A 19,899-nucleotide genomic window follows, 5' to 3' on the forward strand; every position below is an offset into this window, starting at 1 on the left:
CTTACTATGTATTTCCAACGTTCTACATTTTTATTGTAGATTCTCAGCATTGCAAAATTCAAAATTATTATCAATGTACATAGTATGTCACCGTAAACAACCCTGAGATTAATTTTCTTGAGGGCATTCACAGTAGGACAAAGAAGTACAGTAGACTAAGTGAAGAAGTTCAAGGTTAATTGTCATTCAACCATACTCATGAATGCTGTCAAACGAAACAGCGTTCCTCTGGGATCAAGGTGCAAAACACAAAACCAACAGTCACACACAGCACATATAATACGATAGCAGAAAAACATAGTTACTAAAACAATAATATGTACAAAAATAATAATGTAGCCCAAGTTCCTGAGTGTCATGGGCTATAGCATGGTGATGCACGGATGTTGTTCTGGAGTCACGCACTCAACCACATACAGACAAAAATTGACAAATACCGCATCTGCAATACTTCGTATCTCACTCTTCCTGTGTTATATTTTCTTTCTCTCTCTCTCTCTTTCATTCTTTGCTCATCTCCTCCAGATTGATCATCTGAGGTTGCAAGTCTTCACCAACCTTTCTCAGCCACTAATAGCGTCACATCATTCTGCCTCTCTCAGTTTGCATCCGACTTTGTTCTCTCCATTCCTTGTCTGCAACTTAAAACGTGTTTTTTTTCTTATATTTTCTCGGTTCTAATGAAAGGTCAATGCTAACCCTGATTTCCTCTGTACTGGTGTTGCTTGATCTGCTGGGTATTTCCAGTGTTACTGGTGTTTATTACAAATCCCCAGCATCTGCAGGTTTTTGCTGTTTGATTTATGTATATGAGACTGCCTCATGAAGGAAATTAATCCCACGTGAGAGGGAAAATTACAAATGAACAACATAAGTGTTAGGGATTTAAAGATGTAGCAAATTTTGGCTCCTTAATAACACTGCGCAGTTTGTCCAATGAGAGGACCTGCCTCCAGCATGTCAGCTACGCACATATTACAAGGCAGCTTGTTAGCATGGAAAGTGTGTTGCCGTAGGAAGGGAAAGGAAGAGTACAAGAGAAAATCATTTAACCTGGAAGTTCCAATCAACCAAAAATACACTGGGAATATCCAGTTTGGAAATGTTGAATCCAAGTTCAATTGCATCACTGTCTGTGGGGAGTGTGTACGACCATGTGGGTTTCTTCTGGGTCCCCCTGTTTCCTAGTGCATTCCAAAGACTTATGCATTAGTATGTAAATTGGTCTTAAGGATGCAATTGGGTGGTGTGGGCTCATTGGGTCAGAAGGCCCTGTTGCTGTGCTATATTTCAAAATTAAAGAATAATATAATAATAGAAAACATTTGAATCATCAAGAGATAGATATCTATGTACCAAGTGCTGATAAATTGGATTAGTATACAGTCAGACAGACAGACAGACGAACAGACATACTTTATTGTTCCCGAGGGAAATTGGGTTTCGTTACAGCTGCACCAACCAAGAATAGTGAAGAAATATAGCAATATAAAACCATAAATAATTAAATAATAAGTTAATCATGCCAAGTGGAAATAAGTCCAGCCTATTGGCACAGGGTGTCTGACACTCCGAGGGAGGAGTTGTAAAGTTTGATGGTCACAGGTAGGAATAACTTCCTATGACGTTCAGTGTTACATCTCGGTGGAATGAGTCTCTGGCTGAATGTACTCCTGTGCCTAACCAATACATTATGGAGTGGATGGGAGTCATTGTCCAAGATGGCATGCAACTTGGACAGCATCCTCTTTTCAGACACCACCGTCAGAGAGTCCAGTTCCACCCCCATAACATCACTGGCCTTATGAATGAGTTTGTTGATTCTGCAAACATGATAGCACTGGCCACCACAGCCTCGTAGAACATTCTCAGCATCGTCCAGCAGATGTTAAAGCACTTCAGTCTCCTCAGGAAATAGAGACGGCTCTGACCCTTCTTGTAGACAGCCTCAGTGTTCTTTGATCAGTCCAGTTTATTGTCTATTCGTATCCTCAGGTATTTGTAATCCTCCACCATGTCCACACTGACCCCTTGGATGTACTGCACAAAAGTCTTAGGCTCCCCAGCTATATATATATATATACACACACACACACACACACACACACACACACACACACACACACACACACACACACACACACACACACACACACACACACACACACACACACACACACACACACACACACACACACACACACACACACACACACACACACACACCTTCTGCACAGTGCAGCAGATGGGTGCTTGACAGCCAGCATGAATCTGATGGGTTAAAAAGACAGGTTTCTTGAATGACTTGTTAACCAATAGCACTTACAGAAAATTTAATCGCTCCTGCATAGTTCTTGATTATAAGGCTTACTTTGTAAATACTTGAAGATGATTGCCCCAAGCTGGTCCCCTTGGAGCCTGGTGCTGGTAACTGGCCCAGGTAGGTACCATTTAATTTTAAATCTTGCCCTCACTATAGGTCTCCCTCAGGAACGCCATCATATTTGGCCTGAAGGTTACTTCAACCCATTCACATATCTAATTTCACCCAGCTTCGTTTGTCCTTATGAATTGTGCCCTGATTGTATTCTACTGCTCTCTCCTTTTCCTAATAATGTTTTAGTGCAGGGCACCATCATGCCCTCACCCTCAGGCCACGCTCAGGGTGGAGGAGCAACACCTTATATCCATTCAGGGTAGCTCCAACCTGATGGCATAAATATCAAATTCTTCTTCCAATAAAGAAATCCTCAACCCTCCTCTATTCCCCACTCTGACCTTTCACCTCTTCTCACCTGCCTGTTACTTCCCCCTGTGTTCACTCTTTCTTCCTTTTCTCCTATGGTCCACTCTCCAAGACTCTTTCTTCTCCAGCCCTTGACTTCCCTCCCCCACCTCCACCACTTGGTTTCACCTATCGCCATCTAGCTATCCTCCTTCCCCTACCCCCACCTTTTCATTCTGCCATCTTCCCTCTTCCTTCCCAATCCTGAAGAAGGGCCTCGGCCCGAAACGTTGTCTGTTTATTCATTTCCATGGGCGCTTTCTGACCTGCTGAGTTCCTTCACATTGGTCGTGTGTTGCTGTGGATTTCCAGTATCTGCAGAATTTCTCATGTTTACTTTCACACGAAAGCTACGTTGATCCACAGTGCAATAGCCACTTCAGATACTATTTTCAGTGCCAGAGAATTCCTAGGCAGAGGAATTAACAAGTTATAGCATTATTAAGCAAATGGAACGTGATATTTTCACACAGGACATTTCTGTTTGAATAACATAAACTGTACTCAGAACCAATTATTCCAGAGGGCTTTGTATGGCCATTCAGACTTCATAATCAGCATCTTTCTGCCGCTCTGTGTCCTCCTTTGCTTTAAGTGAGTTGTGTTTCTGATTACACTTACTACCAGAATGGTGCCAGTGGAAGTTGTTTTAAAATGTGGCACGTGAACTTTGTTTCTATAGTTTGATGGATCTGGTGGTATTGATCCAGAGGTTCTTTGGAAGTCATGAATGATGCCTAAAACTTGGTGGTTACAGCCGTTTTGTTAAGTATTCCAACAAAGTACGAACAAAGGAAAAGAACAAAAACAAAGTTGTGCCGGTTTCATACTCTCAGACTCAGACAGGAGTTCCAAACCTTTTTTATGCCCTGGACCCCTACCTTTATCTGAGGGCTCCGTGGCCCCCAGGTTGGGGAAGCCCTGGCCTAGAGATAACATCCAATAAACAAATAAAATAGCCAGATTAAAGTGGCGTGATACCTGCTGAAGAAAATCTGAGAATCTTCTAGAAAATAAAAAATCAGCCATTCTACAATTTCTGGAAAATTTACTGAACAATTCCACATGTATAACTGCAGCAGATTTTATATAAAATGTAAGCAAGCATAGATAAGTTAAACTACAAGAAAAATACTAGAAAAAATAATGATTCTACACCCTGCCCAATCCAACAGATGAATTAGGTTAACAGAGTATTGCCTGTTGTCTGTAAATGCCATCAACATTCACTAGCCTTCAACAGAAATACGCTTGGGACTAAATATGACAAACGCATTTTTACAAATGAAAATATTGTTAACATCAGTTTAGAGCATAAGTTTACTAAAGTAAAAACACTCAGGATTAACTGACTAGATAACCACTGTTCCTACTAACATACAATATTTATATAAGAAATAAAAAGACAATAATTTTTATTATTTCATATTCCTTTGTCACACAGGCAGCCATCAATCCCAGTCTCCCACTTAAGCCTTTGTAATCCAATCTCTCAAACATGCCCATTAACACCTCCCTGATTCTCTCATTAGCTGCCTACACCAGGGATGATTAACAGTAACTAGATTACTATAAAACCATAAAACAGAGGAGCAGAATTAGACATTGCGGCCCATAGGGTTTGTTCTGCCATTCGATCATGGCTGATTTATTTTCCCTCTCAACCCCATTCTCCTGCCTTCTCCCCGTAACCTTTGAGGCCCTTACTAATCAAGAATCTATCAGCCACTGTTTTTAATATACCCAATGATTTGGCCTCCACAGCTGCCTGTGGCCATGAATTCCACAGATTCACCACTCTCCGGCTAAAGAAATTTCTCCTCATCTCTGTTCTAAATGGATGTCCTTCTATTCTGAGGCTGTGCCCTCTGGTCCTAGACTCTCCCACTAAAGGGAACATCCTCTCCACATCCACTCTACCTTGGCCTTTCAATATTTAGAAGGTTTCGATGAGATTCCTCCCCCAATCTTCTAAACTCCAGTTAATACAGGCCCAGTACATCGAACTGGGCCCGTATTTACAGGTTAACCCTTTTGTTCCTGAAGTTATTACTTACCATCTGAGCTCAGCCCATCTTCCCGCTGCCTTAAGAGACATAGAGTTGTTCTTGCCCTCACCTATCACCCCATGAGCCTCTGCATCCAACACATCATTCTCCACAACTGCTATCACGTTCAATGGGATCCTACCACCAATCACACCTCTAGCTCCCCCCACGCTCTGCTCTCCGCATGGATCACCCCCTCTGTGATTCCCTTGACCATTCATCCCTTCCCACTAATCTCCCCCCCCCCCCGGCACATATGCCTGCATGCGATTGAAATGCTACACCTGCCCATTTACATTTTCCATTTTCCCTTACCTCCATTCAGGACTGCAAGCCATTATTCCAGCTGAGGCACCACTTCACCTGTGAATTCTTTGGGGTTGTCTGTTGCATCCAGTGCTCCTGATGCGGCCTCCTCTTTATTGGTGAGACCCATTGTAAATTGTGGGACGGCTTTGTCAAGCACCTGCACTCCTTCCACCAAAAGCGCAATTTCCCAGTGGCATAAGATTTTAATTCTGATTCCTGTTTCCGTTCTGACCAGAGACCACTCTCAGAGTGGATGAGCAACAACTCATGTTCCATCTGGGTATCCTCCAACCTGATGACTTGAACGTCGATTTCTCCTTCTGATATAAAAAAAAATCCCTCCTCTTCCATTCCCCACTCTGGCCTCTTATCTCTTCTCCTCACCTGTCTATCATCTACTCTTCCTCCTTCCCTTTCTCCCATGGTCCCTCTCCTATCAGATTTCTTCTTTAGCCCTTTTCCTAATCTACCCACCTGCTTTCACCTATCATCTGCCAGCTATCCTCCTCCCCCTCCTCCCACCTTTTTATTCTGGTATCTTTCCCCTTCTTTCTCAGTCCTGAAGAATGGTGTTTATTCATTTCCATAGATGTTGCCTGACCTGCTGAGTTCCTGCAGCACTTTGTGTATGTGTTACCATCCAACTCACGTAATTATAGGGAAAAGGTTGGAACAAGAGATCAGAATTAAACATAAGAAATAGGAGCAGGAGTCGGCCATCTGGCCCGTCGGGCCTGCTTCGGCATTCAATGAGATCATGGCTGATCTGGCCATGGACTCATCTCCACCTACCTGCCTTTTCCCCATAACCCTTAATTCCCCTTCTACGCAAAAATCTATCCAACCTTGTCTTCAGTATATTTACTGAGCCAGCCTCCACTGCTTTATTGGGCAGAGAATTCCACAGATTTATCACCCTCTGGGAAAAGCAGTTCCTGCTCATCTCCATCCTAAATCTACTCCCCTGAGTCTTGAGGCTATATCCCCTAAATCTAGTCTCACCTATCAGTGGAAACAAGTTTCCTGCCTCTATCTTATCTATCCCTTTCATTATTTTATATGTTCCTATAAGATCTCCACTCATTCTTCTGAATTCCAGTCTGCTGGAGCCGTGATACAGCTCCAGTACCCGCAGTGCTGGCCTGCAGCTCTTCGGTAGTGACCATGCAGAGTTTATAAGCACACCACCATGTTGCCACACTGGTCAGTTTGATTGAGGGCATGAGCTGAGTTTATCAACCTCAGACATAAGAAGAATATGTCCAGTTTTTTTTTGCTGAAAACCCTGCAGAGGTGTAGTGATCAGATGGGGTTTGGCTAGGTTCCACCGCAAACTCTCATTCATTTAATAGTTGGCAACATACATTGTAAATACTTGTCCTTGTAGATAGAACAATCACAGAGATAAAGCTGAAGCCCAACTCCTGTGGAATGAACCTCCAGAATGGGCGAACCTTTCATGTTAAAGCAACTCCAATAGGTGCAGAATTTGACTTACTGCTTGCCCAGGCATATTTCCTGTTGTAGAGCTTTAAAGATTAGCCTTATTTGTCACATATACATCGAAACATAGAGTGAAGTGTGTCCTTTGCTTCAATGACCAACACACTTCGAGGATGTGCCAGGGGAAGCCAGCAAGCGCCAACAGGCTACTAGCGCCAACGTAGCAAGCCTGCCACTGGATAACCCGAACCTGTACATCTTTGGAATGTGAGAGAAAACCAGAGCACCCCAGGGGAAACCCACACGATCACGGGGACAACATACAAACCTCCTTACGGACAGCAGCGGGAATTGACCTCTATCTTACCGCTGGATTGCATTGCGCGAACTGTTACGATACCATGCTGCTCCGGGAGCTTTTGCTCTTCTCTCTCTCACTGATAATGCTTTCAAACCTGTACTGAGTCCTCTAGACTATTGCAGAATAATTTAATGAGTAAAACATTCCTCAAAAGTTCTGAAGTTAACTGACCGTGTAAGCTTTGGGAGGAGTCAGGATCAAAGCCGCAGGTGCTTTGGGATCTCGGCTGCAAGTGATCGCTGTAGCAGAGTAAGGTTGAAACGTTTCAGTGTCATTAATCAGAATCTGTGCATTCAATATTTACCCACTTTAAGAATAAGTTCTAACTCATTTTATTATTACTGAAGTTGCTGACCATTGCTATTTCCCAGAAGTACCAGATTCATACATTTGCTTCCAGACACAATTTCAATTTATTTGTCAAGGTAATATCTGACTTTAAATGGCTTACTGAAATGGAGGGTGCTGTGTCTTTGCAACCACGTATCAATTAGAATAAAAGTACACATTTGGGAGATGGTTTTAACTGGGGTATTCACATTGCAGAGAGAGAGCAATGTGCATGTGTAGACAGGAGACTGATATGCATGCACAGACAACAGTCCATATGTAGTGCTAAGGGGAGTCATTGCTCTAATAGAAATTGATCCATACATTACACTTCCTCCCCCTTTAGATTATTACAACATAAAAATGTATATGTACAAAACATTCAGTTTCCCTTTCATAAACCATATTCCAAATAAATATGCTTTCACAATAATGGTCCATAGCTAACTTCAGTATACTAAAAAGTCAGTCTTTTTGGTGGCCACACACAAAAACTACTTGAGGAACAGGTCAGACAGCATCTATGGAAAAAAAGTACAGTCAATGTTTGGGCCCAAAATGTTGACTGTACCTTTTTCCATAGATGCTGCCTGGCCTGCTGAGTTCCTCCAGCATTTTGTGTCTGTTGCTCAGATTTCCAGCATCTACAGATTTTCTCTTGCTTGTCTTTTTGGTGGCATTCTGTTTCTTTAAGGATAGCACCTCTGGCCCTGTGGAGTGGCATTAAGTTTGGTAAATGTTTTGTCTAAGACAGCGTTCTCAGTTTCCGGTGTCATGTTACTGTCAGTAACATGATCATCACTGAGAGGTAAGTCTGGTGACTAATGTGTTCATCTTGTTGGATGCAGTTGATTCAGCTGTGTGCTTTGGTTGAGCATCCAGAATCTGGTCCACATGACGTCTCCATGTCTGATCTCCAACATCCACTGTGTACACCAGTGATCCAGTTCTTGTAGCTACCTACTGGTGTCCAGTTGTCTCCTCGGTAATCACGTGCTAAGATATCTTGTCCAACCTCGAAGCTCCTTGCTGATTCACTTAGCAACTGGCTGAATTGCTTACTCTGCCCTTGCCTCCACAGATCTTTTTTCAGGAATCTATGCAAGATCTCAGATTCCTGTTCATGAGCAATATTGCCGGTGTTTGATTTGTCGTTGTATGAACAGAGTTCCGATATGCAAAAGGGAAGTTGTCCACTTTGTGCTGCAAAGGAATGTCCTTGTCCATCACTTTAATGGGCGCCTTGAAGGCTTGGATAAACCTTTCAGCTAACCTATTCATTGCTGGGTTGTCAGCAGCTGACTTGAAATACCCGATGCCATTTTTCTTCATGAGCAGTCAGATTTCTTCTGAGTTGCATTGTTATCTGTTGTCACTCTTACCACAGTTTGTTGTGGTAAGCCTTTTCTGGTGAAGATAGTCCTATCTGTTGTCACTCTTACCACAGTTTGTTGTGGTAAGCCTTTTCTGGTGAAGATAGTCCTATCTGTTGTCACTCTTACCACAGTTTGTTGTGGTAAGCCTTTTCTGGTGAAGATAGTCCTCAGGACAGAGACAGTCTTTGCTGAGGTGGTTGACTCCATTGGTGTAACCTCCAGCCACTTCGAGTGAGCATCCACAGCAATCAGAAACATGGAGTCCATGAATGGCCCAGTGAAGTCAACATGTACTCTTTGTTGTGTTGATGATGGCCATTCCCGTGGGGGTAACAGTGTCTGTGGGGGTACATTTTGAACTTTTTGACATCCCAAAACATCTCTTGGCCAAGTCTTCAATCTGTCTATCTATTTCTGGCCACCACACATAGTGGCTCTGTGTGAGACTCCTCATCCTGACTGTACCCAGATGATCTAACACTCTCGTATGCAGTTGAGAGGGAACCACAACATGAGATCCACAAATCAGGGTTCTTTGACACACCAACACTCGGTGTCATCTCACTGAGAACTCTGGAAACATAGGGGTACCATGAGCTGGCCATCCTTGCATGGTGATTTCGTAGACTTTTGACAATGTTGGGTCATTCATTGTTTCCCCTTAAATTTGGAATTTGTTACTGGCAACTCGTCCACCAATGTGGTGTAGAACACTTCTGCTGGGTCACAGTATGAAGACTTTTCTTCTTCAGTTGCCAACAGTGGAAGACATGACAAGCTATCAGCTTTGATGTGTTGTTTGGTAACCTTGAATGCTATGTCATAAGGGTGCTCTCCTAGGAACATGGCCTAACATTGTAACTGGGCAGCAGACATTATTGGAGTTCCCCTCCTGGGATTGAAATTGGACAAAAGGGGCTGGTGATCTGCCACCAGCATAATCTTTCGTCCATAGAGGTAGTGGTGGAACTTCTTTATTCTCCATACTAGACCACTATTCCGATGAGCATTCAGAGTTGGCATTTCAGGCCTGGGTCCTTCTTCGGGACTGAGGAGGAGCACAGGGTACAGTTACGGATTGCTGCTTTGACCTGAAGAAGGGTCTTGGCCCGAAACGTCAACTGTTTACTCCTTTCCATAGATGGTGCTCGACCTGCTGAATTCCTCCAGCGTTCTGTGTGTGTTGCTTTGGATTTCCAGCGTCTGCAGAATCCCTTGTGTTTGTGGTAATGTAGAGAGGTTGGATTGGCTGGGTTTACTCTCACTAGAGTGTAGGAGGTCAAAGGGTGATCTCAAAAGAGTCTTCTGATGCTGGAAATCCAGAGTAACATACACAAGATGCTGAGGGAGCTCAGAAGGTCAGGCAGCGTCTATGGAGAGGAATAAACAATCGACATTTGAGACTGAGTCACTTAATACAAGAGATTCTGCAGATGCTGGAAATCCAGAGTAACACACACAAAATGCTGGGGGGAGAACTGAACAGATCAGGCAGCGTCTATGGAGACGAATGTTTTGGCCCAAGATCCTTCATCAGGACCAATGAGTGACTTTATAGGTTTACCAAATGAGGAGCTTAGATAGGGCAGATCAAGTCTTTTTCTCAGGGCAAGGGAGCCTAGAACTAGAGGACATGGGTTTAAGGAGAGAACTTTAAAGGAGATACGAGAGGTAAGTCAATCACATCGGGTGGTGGTTATCCAGTATAAGCTGTAAGAGGAGATACACAGTTACAATGTACAGTATAAATGGCATTCGGCTAGGTACTTAGATGGGAAGGACATAGTGGGACATGGATCTTTTACAGTCGGATGGTATTACTGCTTAGCATGGAGAAGGTATGTAGAAAGGCCTTGTATGATTTTACGACTTGGAATATTGTTCTACTCTTTCTCACTGAAACATTATAAGAATTTTATCAGATAAATACAAATAAAATTAATGTAGCATGGGAAAATGATTTTATCAGGGTAATTAAATTTACTAATTTTTATTGCTTGTATGACTGAATTTCTTACCAAACTTCTTATTCCCCCTTGGTTATAATTGTTCTCCTTTCCCACACCCCAGTTATAAATCAAATATTAAAATTCCAGGAAGTGATGATTTGTTTTGCAGTCATTTGGACTAAGTTACCTGATTTTTGTCTTAATTTTAGGGACACAACATTTTTGCCAACCTTTCCTCCAAAGAATACAGCGATTTGATGCAGTTGCTGAAGCAGGCTATCCTGTCCACCGACCTCATGCTTTACTTTGAGTAAGTATTTCCCTCATAACGAGATCACAATGCAGATTTGCCGTTTAAGTTATTACTGTTTCAATTATAAATGTTCACATGAGTTGCATTTGCCAAGCTGGCTCAGTTCTTAGCACACATATCCCTGTCAGGAAGTTCAAGACCTGTGATGCACCATCAATAACTCTCGGAGGTGTGAGGCGAGAGATAGGCTTTTATTAGCTGGAAGAGAGCACTGTCAGCAGCAAGAGACCAGCACACAACATCCTGGAGACTGAGGGAGGAGCAGTGCCTCCAATCACCTTTATACAGGGGTCTGTGGGAGGAGCCACAGGAGCAGTCAGCAGTGGGTCTGTGGGAGGAGCCACAGGAGCAGTCAGCAGAGGGGGGGTTGGTGTGCGTGTCCAGACAGGTATATGTAGTTCACCACAACCTGGTTCCAGGATTTTAACCCACAGTTTACCTTGACACTTCAGTGCAGTACAGTACAGGTTCTTCCCAACTTACAAACACTCCTTTTACGTAGAACCTGTACATACAAACAAGTGTTTTGGGAGTCCGGCTGTCTGGATTTGTGTCCTGTTGTGGTGCTGCATGCAGCCTGGGGCCTCATTTCTGAGCTGTGAACTGCTCGCCGGAACGGAACCCTGCTGACGGGAAAGGCCGGCCCCCCGGCCCAGCACAGGCTCCAGCTCTCTCCCTCACCACCTCCAGCGTCTCCTCTCCTGGGCAACTTCAGCCTACGATACCACGACTTGGGAGGCTGGCCCACGCAATAACTGGGGCCTTGCAGCTCCCCTGCCTTTGGTCTTCCCAATAAACCAGTGAACTGGACTCGCAGTATCCTACAAACACAAGAACATCTGCGGGCGCTGGAAATCCAAAGCAATAGACACAAAATGCTGGAGAAACTCAGCAGGCCAGGCTGCATCTATGGAAAGAGTAACCAGACAATATTTTGGCGATGAAGGGTCTCATCCTGAAACGTCATCTGTTTACTCTTTTGAATAGATGCTGCCTGACCTGCTGAGTTCCTCCAGCATTTTGGGTGTGTTGCCGTATTCCACATGACCAATGTCCCACAAGGTCTTGCGATCACATAAAAAACAACCAAGACACTCATTTGCACCGTTTGATTGGACACAAAAGAGCCCATGGAACTTATCAACAAAAATCATGGCTCTCATTTACTTTCATTTCTCCCCCAGACCAGTATATCTGCTCTTTCGCTTTATTTATTTATAAATTGGGTCTGCTGCTTCCTTACAGAACAACAGTTATTGATTTTCTACATTAATGTACTTGTCCTGGGTAAGAAAGCATGCTGCGCGTCTGCTTCCTTAGAAGTTTGTGAACGTTCGGCAGAACATCCACAACTTTGACAAACTTTTATAGATGTGTGGTGGAGAATATATTAACTGGCTGCATCACAACCTGGTATGGAAGCACCAAAGCCCTTAAATGGAAAATCCTACCAAAGAGTAGTGGATGTGGCCCTCCCCCCCCCCCCCCCCCCCCCACCTTTGAGCACACTTACATGGAGCATTGTCGCAAGAAAGCAGCATCCATCATCAGGGACCCCCACCACCCAGGTCATGCTCTCTTTTCACTGCTACCAACAGGAGGAACGTACAGGAGCCTCAGGACTCACACCACCAGGTTCAGGAACAATTATTACCCCTCAACCATCAGACTCTTAAACCAGAGGGGATAACTTCACTCAATTTAATTTGCCCCATCACTGAGCTGTTCCCACAGCCTATGGACTCAAAGACTCTTCATCTCATGTTTTTGATATTCATTGCTTTATTTATTTATTATTTCTTTTTTTTTCTTCTTTAGTATTTGCGCAGTTTGTTGTCTTTTGTACACTGATTGTCCACCATGTTGGGTGTGGTCTTCCACTGATTTTATTTGGTTATTGTATTTACTGAGTATGCCCGCAAGAAAATAAATTTTGGGGTTGTATATGCTGTATATGTATATGTATATGCTGTATATGTATATGTACTTCAGTAATAAATTTACTTTGAACTTTGATGATGCTGAGACACATCCTAGGATGCACTAGGACACATCATCAGTGTTGTAGCCTGGGGTCATTGAGTGTTTTGGGTTTTCCAACATCAGACACCCTCACCCATGCGACACAGCCGGGGTTAATCAGGCCCCAGATTGTATCCCAGCAGCACCGGTCCACAGGTCGCACCTATTGATCCATGGCCATCTGGAGGTTTGCTCAACTCCTGATGGTTCCTTTCTTTGCAGCCCCTGTAATGCCAACGAGAGAGTAGGTTCTGCACCGTGATCAATCAGCAAGACCTCTACACCAAACCTCTATCGGCTCACATCGTGCCCTCCACCCCTGTCTCTGGCACTGCTCTACCAGCTCCCGGTATTTGGCTTTCTTAATATTTGAGCGTCCCCTCAATGGAGTCTTCCAAAGGCACTGTCAGTTCCACCATGACCACCTGCTTCGAGGTTTCTGACAGAAGGACCATGTCAGGGCTCAGGGATGAAATTAGGGAACTTCAGTTGCTCACTAAGAGCAACTTACAGTTGCCAGTCAAATGCCGTGGCGAGCAAGTCTGCTGGTGATCTGGGCTGAGGCTGTGGTCGGTCTCCAGCTAAGGGCTTTCTGTGTTGGCGGAGGTGCTTACCGTTGTTAATAGCCAAGGAGATTTTTCTGCCACTGCCTTCAGCATCTGGTCATGGTGTCTGTGGTCGTGGCCTTCCCCCAGGGGTTTTGGGCAGCTGCTGAGCATGTGTTCCAGGGTCTCTATGCCTGGGCAGAGAGGACATGGTGATGCCTCACTTTTGCCCCAAGCAAAAAGGTTAAATTTGTTCCAAAGCAGATTCAGATGGGATAAGGTTGCTCCAGTGCAGATTTCTTGTTTCTTTCAGTTTTTGTATTCTCCTTTGTGTTAATCTACATGATAGAAAAGCAGTGATATAGTTTCTGAAACACTGTTTGATTACTTAAGGTTGTAGCTCTCATAGAATTTGTGCACAGACCCCTGGAGAAATGCAAGTGTACATGGGTGATCTATACAGCACTGTTCCCTTTTTGCGCTTCATTTCGCACATTTGAAAAGTCACCGTACACCGAATTAAAGATATTGTGAAAATTAACAAGTTATTTAACCAAGTTTATTGCTAGACCATGCATGAATTTTATCAGAGGTACTGATTGTAATGGACTGGTTCAAATTGATGCATGTTCTAACCATTTGTATTTTTAGTATGTTAAAGTAAGCATTTTAAAACCTGTTTCATTTAATCATATAATTAGCAGATTGCTCATTTATCAACATTTATTGCTGACTGAAGCTATTTAGATGCCAGCAGTTATACGGCATACTCAGTTGTTGGTTTGTTCGAATGCACTAATTTCCCTGAGTGGATTATATTAATCGTGTCTGGAATTGCTATGCCACCTTGCTACTTAAGCACAGATACAACAAAGTACTATTTTTTTCATCCGAATGCAGGCTGCGCTCTACGTTCTTTGAGTATGTCATGTCCGGGGAACATAACTGGTGCCTTGAGAAGCACAGGCAAATGCTGAGGTAACATAGTATTCTGAAACTGATTTGTTTTTTTTCTCTGTGAAGAATGCATGATCACAATAATAACATTGGTAACTAATTACACCATTAATGGAACTAATTATCAATGAACTAGGCAACTCTCTGAAGGGAGATGACAGTTCCTTCTTTGTTTTACTATAGTCAGGCACAATATACACCCAGTGTCCTCTTTATTAGGTACAGGAGTAGTATCTGGTGTGGTCTTCCGCTGCTGTAGCCCATCCACTTCAAGGTTTAACGTGCTGTGCGTTCAGAGACGCTCTTCTGCGCACCACTGTTGTAACACGTGGTTATTTGAGCTCCTGTCAGCTTGAACCTGTCTGACCATTCTCTCCCAGCCTCTCTCAATAGCAAGGCATTTTTTTTTCCCACAGAACTGCTGCTCACTGAATCTTTTTCTGTTCCTCGCACCATTCTCAGCAGCACCACCTGCCGAGCGTTGTGGGCATGCTATGTTGGCACCAGAATGTGTGGTGACACTTGCCCTCTGCACATCCTTAGGTGTGTTGGTTGTTAATGCAAACAAGACGTTTCACTGTATGTTGTGATGTACATGTGATAAATACATCTAAACTTGAGTCACCTCAAGGGCAATTGGAAGTGAGAATCAGTGAAAAATCATTGACGATGCATTTGAATTTAGTTGGACCCATAGGAATAGAAACAGAGCTAATGTTTATCAGAATCATGTTTAACAGCCCATTCACTTCAAGATTTGATGGGTTGTGTGTTCAGAGATGCTCTTCTGCACACGACTATTGTAACGTGTGATTGTTTGAGTTACTGTCACCTTCCTGACAGCTTGAACCACTCTGGCTATTCTCATCTGACATTAACAAGGCGTTTTCACCCACAGAACTGATTTTTTTCACACCATTCTCTGTAAACACTAGAGACCGTTGTGAATGAAAATCCCAGGAGATCAGCGGTTTCTGAGATACTCAAACCACCCCATGTGGCACCAACAATCATTCCATGGTCAAAGTCACTCAGATCACATTTCTTCCCCATTCTGATGTTTGGTCTGTACAACAACTGAATCTCTTGACCATGTCTGCAAGCATTTCTTCATTTAGTTGTTGCCACATGATTGGCTGATTAGACATCTGCATTAACAAGCATGAGTACAGGACTACTTAAAAAAATGGCCGCTGAGTGTAAATGCAACTGTTAAATGCCATGTTTTCATCTGTAGAAAGTGTTGAATGGCAAATGATATGTGCGAGTTCAATGGCCTACTCACCAGGGTAGGCGTGTCAGCAGCTTCCTCTCTGTTTCAACTTCAGCCAGCCATTGAAGTCCTGGGTGGGGCCTCAGGAATACAGCTGCTCTCAGATGTAGAAAGATTCTTCATTGCTGTTTCCGTAATAATTTTGTTTTACCCGTCAAGGTTGTTAGCCCTTGGCTGAAACCTCGGATCTGGAGGAGCTGTGGACCCCACTAAGTCTGGCCTCTACGTTTTGACCTGTTTGGCATGGGTGACCCTATGAAGAGCCAAAGTACAAAGCCCTGACTCCAGCCAACAGAGCTCTCTGGGTCACTGAGGCATGCAAGCCTCCAGACCACAACAAGGTTGTGGTCCTTTTGGGGGTTTCTAATAGTAACATTAAAAGCGGACTGATGCTGGGATATTGTTTCTAGAGCATTGCTGTTTATTTTGACTTTCACAACTATCTGATATCATTGTGTGATACTGGGGAGTGAATTTTGATTGGCTATTTGATTAGTGGAAGGAAGGGGAAAATGAAATGATTGTAGAAGAGTCCAGTCCTATTCTCCCTGGACACTCAAGCACAATTAAGTGATTTGACATCATCAACAAAAGATAAACACAAGGGAGTCTGTAGATGCTGAAAACTCAAAATAACACGCGCAAAATCCTGCAGGAACTCGGGAGATCAGGCAACAAATATGGAAATGAATACACATTCGACCTTTTAGGCTAAGGCCCTTCATCAGGAATGGAAAGGAAAGTCGAAGAAGCTAGAATAAGAAGATGCGGGAGGAGTAGGTGTACAAGTTAGATGGTGATAGGTGAAGCCAGGAGAGGTGATTGTAGGTGGTTGGGTGGGGGAGAGGGGGGGGATGAAGTGAGAAGATAGGAGGTGACAGGTGGGAAAGTTAAAGGGCTGGAGAAGAAGAAATCTGTTAGAGGAGAGTGGAGCATGGCAGACAGGGAAGGAGGAGGGGCACCAGGCGAAGGTGATGGGCAGGTCAGGAGAAGACAAGGGGTAAGAAGGGAGCCAGAGTTGGAGATTGGAAGAAGAGGGGTGGGAGAGGGAGCAAAAAAGATCTTTTGGTTAACCAGCATGGGATAAAAACTAGATTATTTGTGTAAGCTGCTATTCCATCACTGGGATGTGTCTGGCAAGAGAGGACCAATAACTCTTGCTTCAACGTGCACGGTTTGTAATTAAGTTGGAATGTGTTCAGAATATAAACGTTAAATCCAGTCTGGTAATTTGCAGTTTGGTCACTGATTTGTGAAATCCTAAATGTGACCCAGTTACTTTGAGTTTGAAGAGTTGTAGTGTCATAGAGCACTACACTCTAAAGCAGGCCCTTTGGCCCATCTAGCCCATGCTGAACTGTTATTCTGCCAGGATTGGCTGCTTACCTATAATCAATAAATTCGATATTATGTCGCGCACAGTGCATTATCCCTAGGCAGAAAATGAGGTGCTGCTTCTCAACCTTGAAGCAAAGTTGAATACCAGATTATGACAGAGGATGTCAGGGGAAGATTGGAAAGAGGATAGAAAATTAAAATATCAGCTGACAGGAAGCTCTGACTCACCCTTGTGGACACAAGCAATTAGCAGTCGCTCAATCTACATTTGGTTTCTCCAATAGAGCACACAGAACAGCACAGCACGTTTGATTCCAGAGGAAATGCACAAACATAGGCATAGAACAGTACAGCACAGGAACAGGCTATTCGGCCCACAATGTTAATGCCAAATTGGCTAAAAGGCAAATCAAAAACACCCAAACACTAATCCCTCATACCCACGCAATGTCCACATCCCTCCACCTTGTGCCTATCTAAAGGTCTCTAAGGAATTTGCCTCTACCACCAAACCAGTCAGCAGATTCCAGGAATCCACCACTCTCTGAGTAAAAAAATTACTTGATTCGGGAGGTAAAGTCATGCTTTGTTTGGACTGGACATTGGGCTACAACGTTATGCTGACCCTTCAAACTACTCTGATCAATCTAACCCTTCCCTCCTGCTTAGCCCTCAATTTTCTGTCATCCTGTTTTCTATTAAGAGTTTCTTAAATACCTCTAACGTATCTGCCTTTACCAAAGGCAGAGTGTTCCATGCTCTCACCTTTATGTATAAAAAAACTTACTCTGATGTCCCTCCTATACTTACCTCCAGTCACCTTATGATTATGCCACTTCGTATCAGCCTGTGATATTATGCATTTTGCAAAAATGAATATATTACACAAATTTAAAGAAGGTCTAGTGCTTGCTGCTTGGCCTGGAAGAGTTGATGGTGGGAAAGGATGGGAAGTTTAAAGGGCACCTTCTGCAGTCCCATGAGAAAGTTCTGTGAGGGGAGCAAGGCATTGGAGAAGTGGGAGTTCCACAGGGAATGGTCCATGTGGAATTTGAGAAGGGAGAGAGGAGGAGATGGAGAGATGGAGCTGGTGGTGGAATCTCATTGAAGGCAATGCAAATTATGGAGGGTAATCCATTCTTTGTGCTAAGGCTGGGGTGGAATAAGAGAACAAGAGGAACCCTGTCTGAGAGGAGGAGAGGGCGAGAGCAGATATTTTGGACACCAGAAAAAGAAGTTGAGAATTGTTTCAACTCTGGTGGTGGAGAAGCCAAGGAAAAGAAAAGCACTTTGGAGGCGTTGGTGTGGAAAATCCTAGAAGTATAATTGATTAGGGTATATTCATAAATATGTCTTTATACTCCCTAACCAAATATACTTCTCTTCCAGAATTAAATGTTATGTTTAACATTTGATTGTGAAAGAAATGCATATTTGATTCGGGGCGTAAAGTCATGCTTTGTTTGGACTTGATTCTACAACTTTTGTTCCAGCTCTAATGATTAAGATGGAAAAACTGCTGAAGGAATATTGGAGATGCCAGGGATTCTGCAGATGCTGGAAATCTTGAGCAACTCACACAAAAATGCTGGAGGACCTCAGCAGATTAGACAGCATCTATGAGAGGAAGTGAACAATTGAAGTTTCAGTCTGAGACCATTCATCAGGATGGCAATGGAAGATGGCAGAACCCAGGTGGGGGGAGGGGGAGAAGCACAAGCTGGCGGGTAACAGGTGAGTCCAGGTGAGGAAAAACTTTGACTATTCATTTCCTTCCTTAGGTGCTGCCTGGCCCACTGAATTCCTCCAGCATTTTGTGTGTGTGTGTAGCTCAAGTTCTTTCAAGAAGCAATGTGGGAGAAGGTGTACTTGTGATAGATGGTGATCTGAGGGTCTGTAATGGGTGTAGGTCTCTGACACAGCAACCAAAATGGAGATAGGGATATAGGAAAGAGAAAGGAAGATTCACATCTATCCCTTCATGCCAGCTCAAGATGATTTATTTCATAATATCACATGCTAATACCTGTAAATAGCCTATTTCAATTTTAAATTTTGCTTATACATATCTGCTGTATATTGTAATTACCGAATGGATTATAACAATCTATTTCGAAGTACACTTCAATATGGAGTCAATAAAATAATATTAATAACCAAAATATAATTAAAAAATTGAAAAGCTGGAAATATTCTGCAGATCAAGTGATGTCTATGTTAACATCTTAAGTTGCTGACTTGACTTCAGAATTGATTAAACTTATTGACCGGAAGCATTAATCTCTTCCTCCTTCTACAGGTACCAGCTCATATGATGAGTATATCCAGCACTTTAATGCTCCTACTTCAGACTTCTCCTGTTCACAATATTTTGCCCCCAGATAATTGCAATATCAGTAAAAGAAGGAAAAATTCATTGTCCATCAGAAAGAAACAAGCAGATTATATTTGATATCTTGATGTGGTGATCAGGCTCAAATTGTCCCGGCAGTTCTGATAGATGAATTCAATTTCATTTATCATTATCATTTTATTTTTGGCATCAGGTCTATGCTGATGACAGCCTGTGATTTAGGAGCAGTTACCAAGCCTTGGGAGATCTCTAAGCAGGTGAGTACAGGAAACCCTTTCCTATCGTGATAAAGAATAATAAATGTTTGAAAATTGCAATGTTGTTATGTTTGAAGTCTCTCTCTCTCTCTCGCACACACACACACACACACACACACACACACACACACACACACACACACACACACACACACACACACACACACACACACACACACACACACACACACACACACACACACACACACACACACACACACACACACACACCTGCAGATG

At 43.2% G+C, this 19,899-nt stretch overlaps 1 protein-coding gene across 3 annotated transcripts in view; it reads left to right on the forward strand.

Moving 5' to 3' along the window:
* Positions 1 to 19,899, forward strand: part of pde11al (phosphodiesterase 11a, like) — a 256,526-nt gene that overhangs the window by 187,014 nt on the left and 49,613 nt on the right. For all 3 annotated transcript variants that reach the window (XM_073024412.1, XM_073024414.1, XM_073024415.1), the window contains 3 exons: positions 10,811 to 10,911; positions 14,382 to 14,459; positions 19,596 to 19,659. In XM_073024412.1, coding sequence (XP_072880513.1) covers positions 10,811 to 10,911; positions 14,382 to 14,459; positions 19,596 to 19,659 — 243 coding nt within the window. The remainder of the gene's footprint in view (positions 1 to 10,810; positions 10,912 to 14,381; positions 14,460 to 19,595; positions 19,660 to 19,899) is intronic.

The sequence above is a fragment of the Hemitrygon akajei genome, chromosome 20 (genome assembly GCF_048418815.1).
Source record: "Hemitrygon akajei chromosome 20, sHemAka1.3, whole genome shotgun sequence".
Classification (NCBI taxonomy): Eukaryota; Metazoa; Chordata; class Chondrichthyes; order Myliobatiformes; family Dasyatidae; genus Hemitrygon; species Hemitrygon akajei.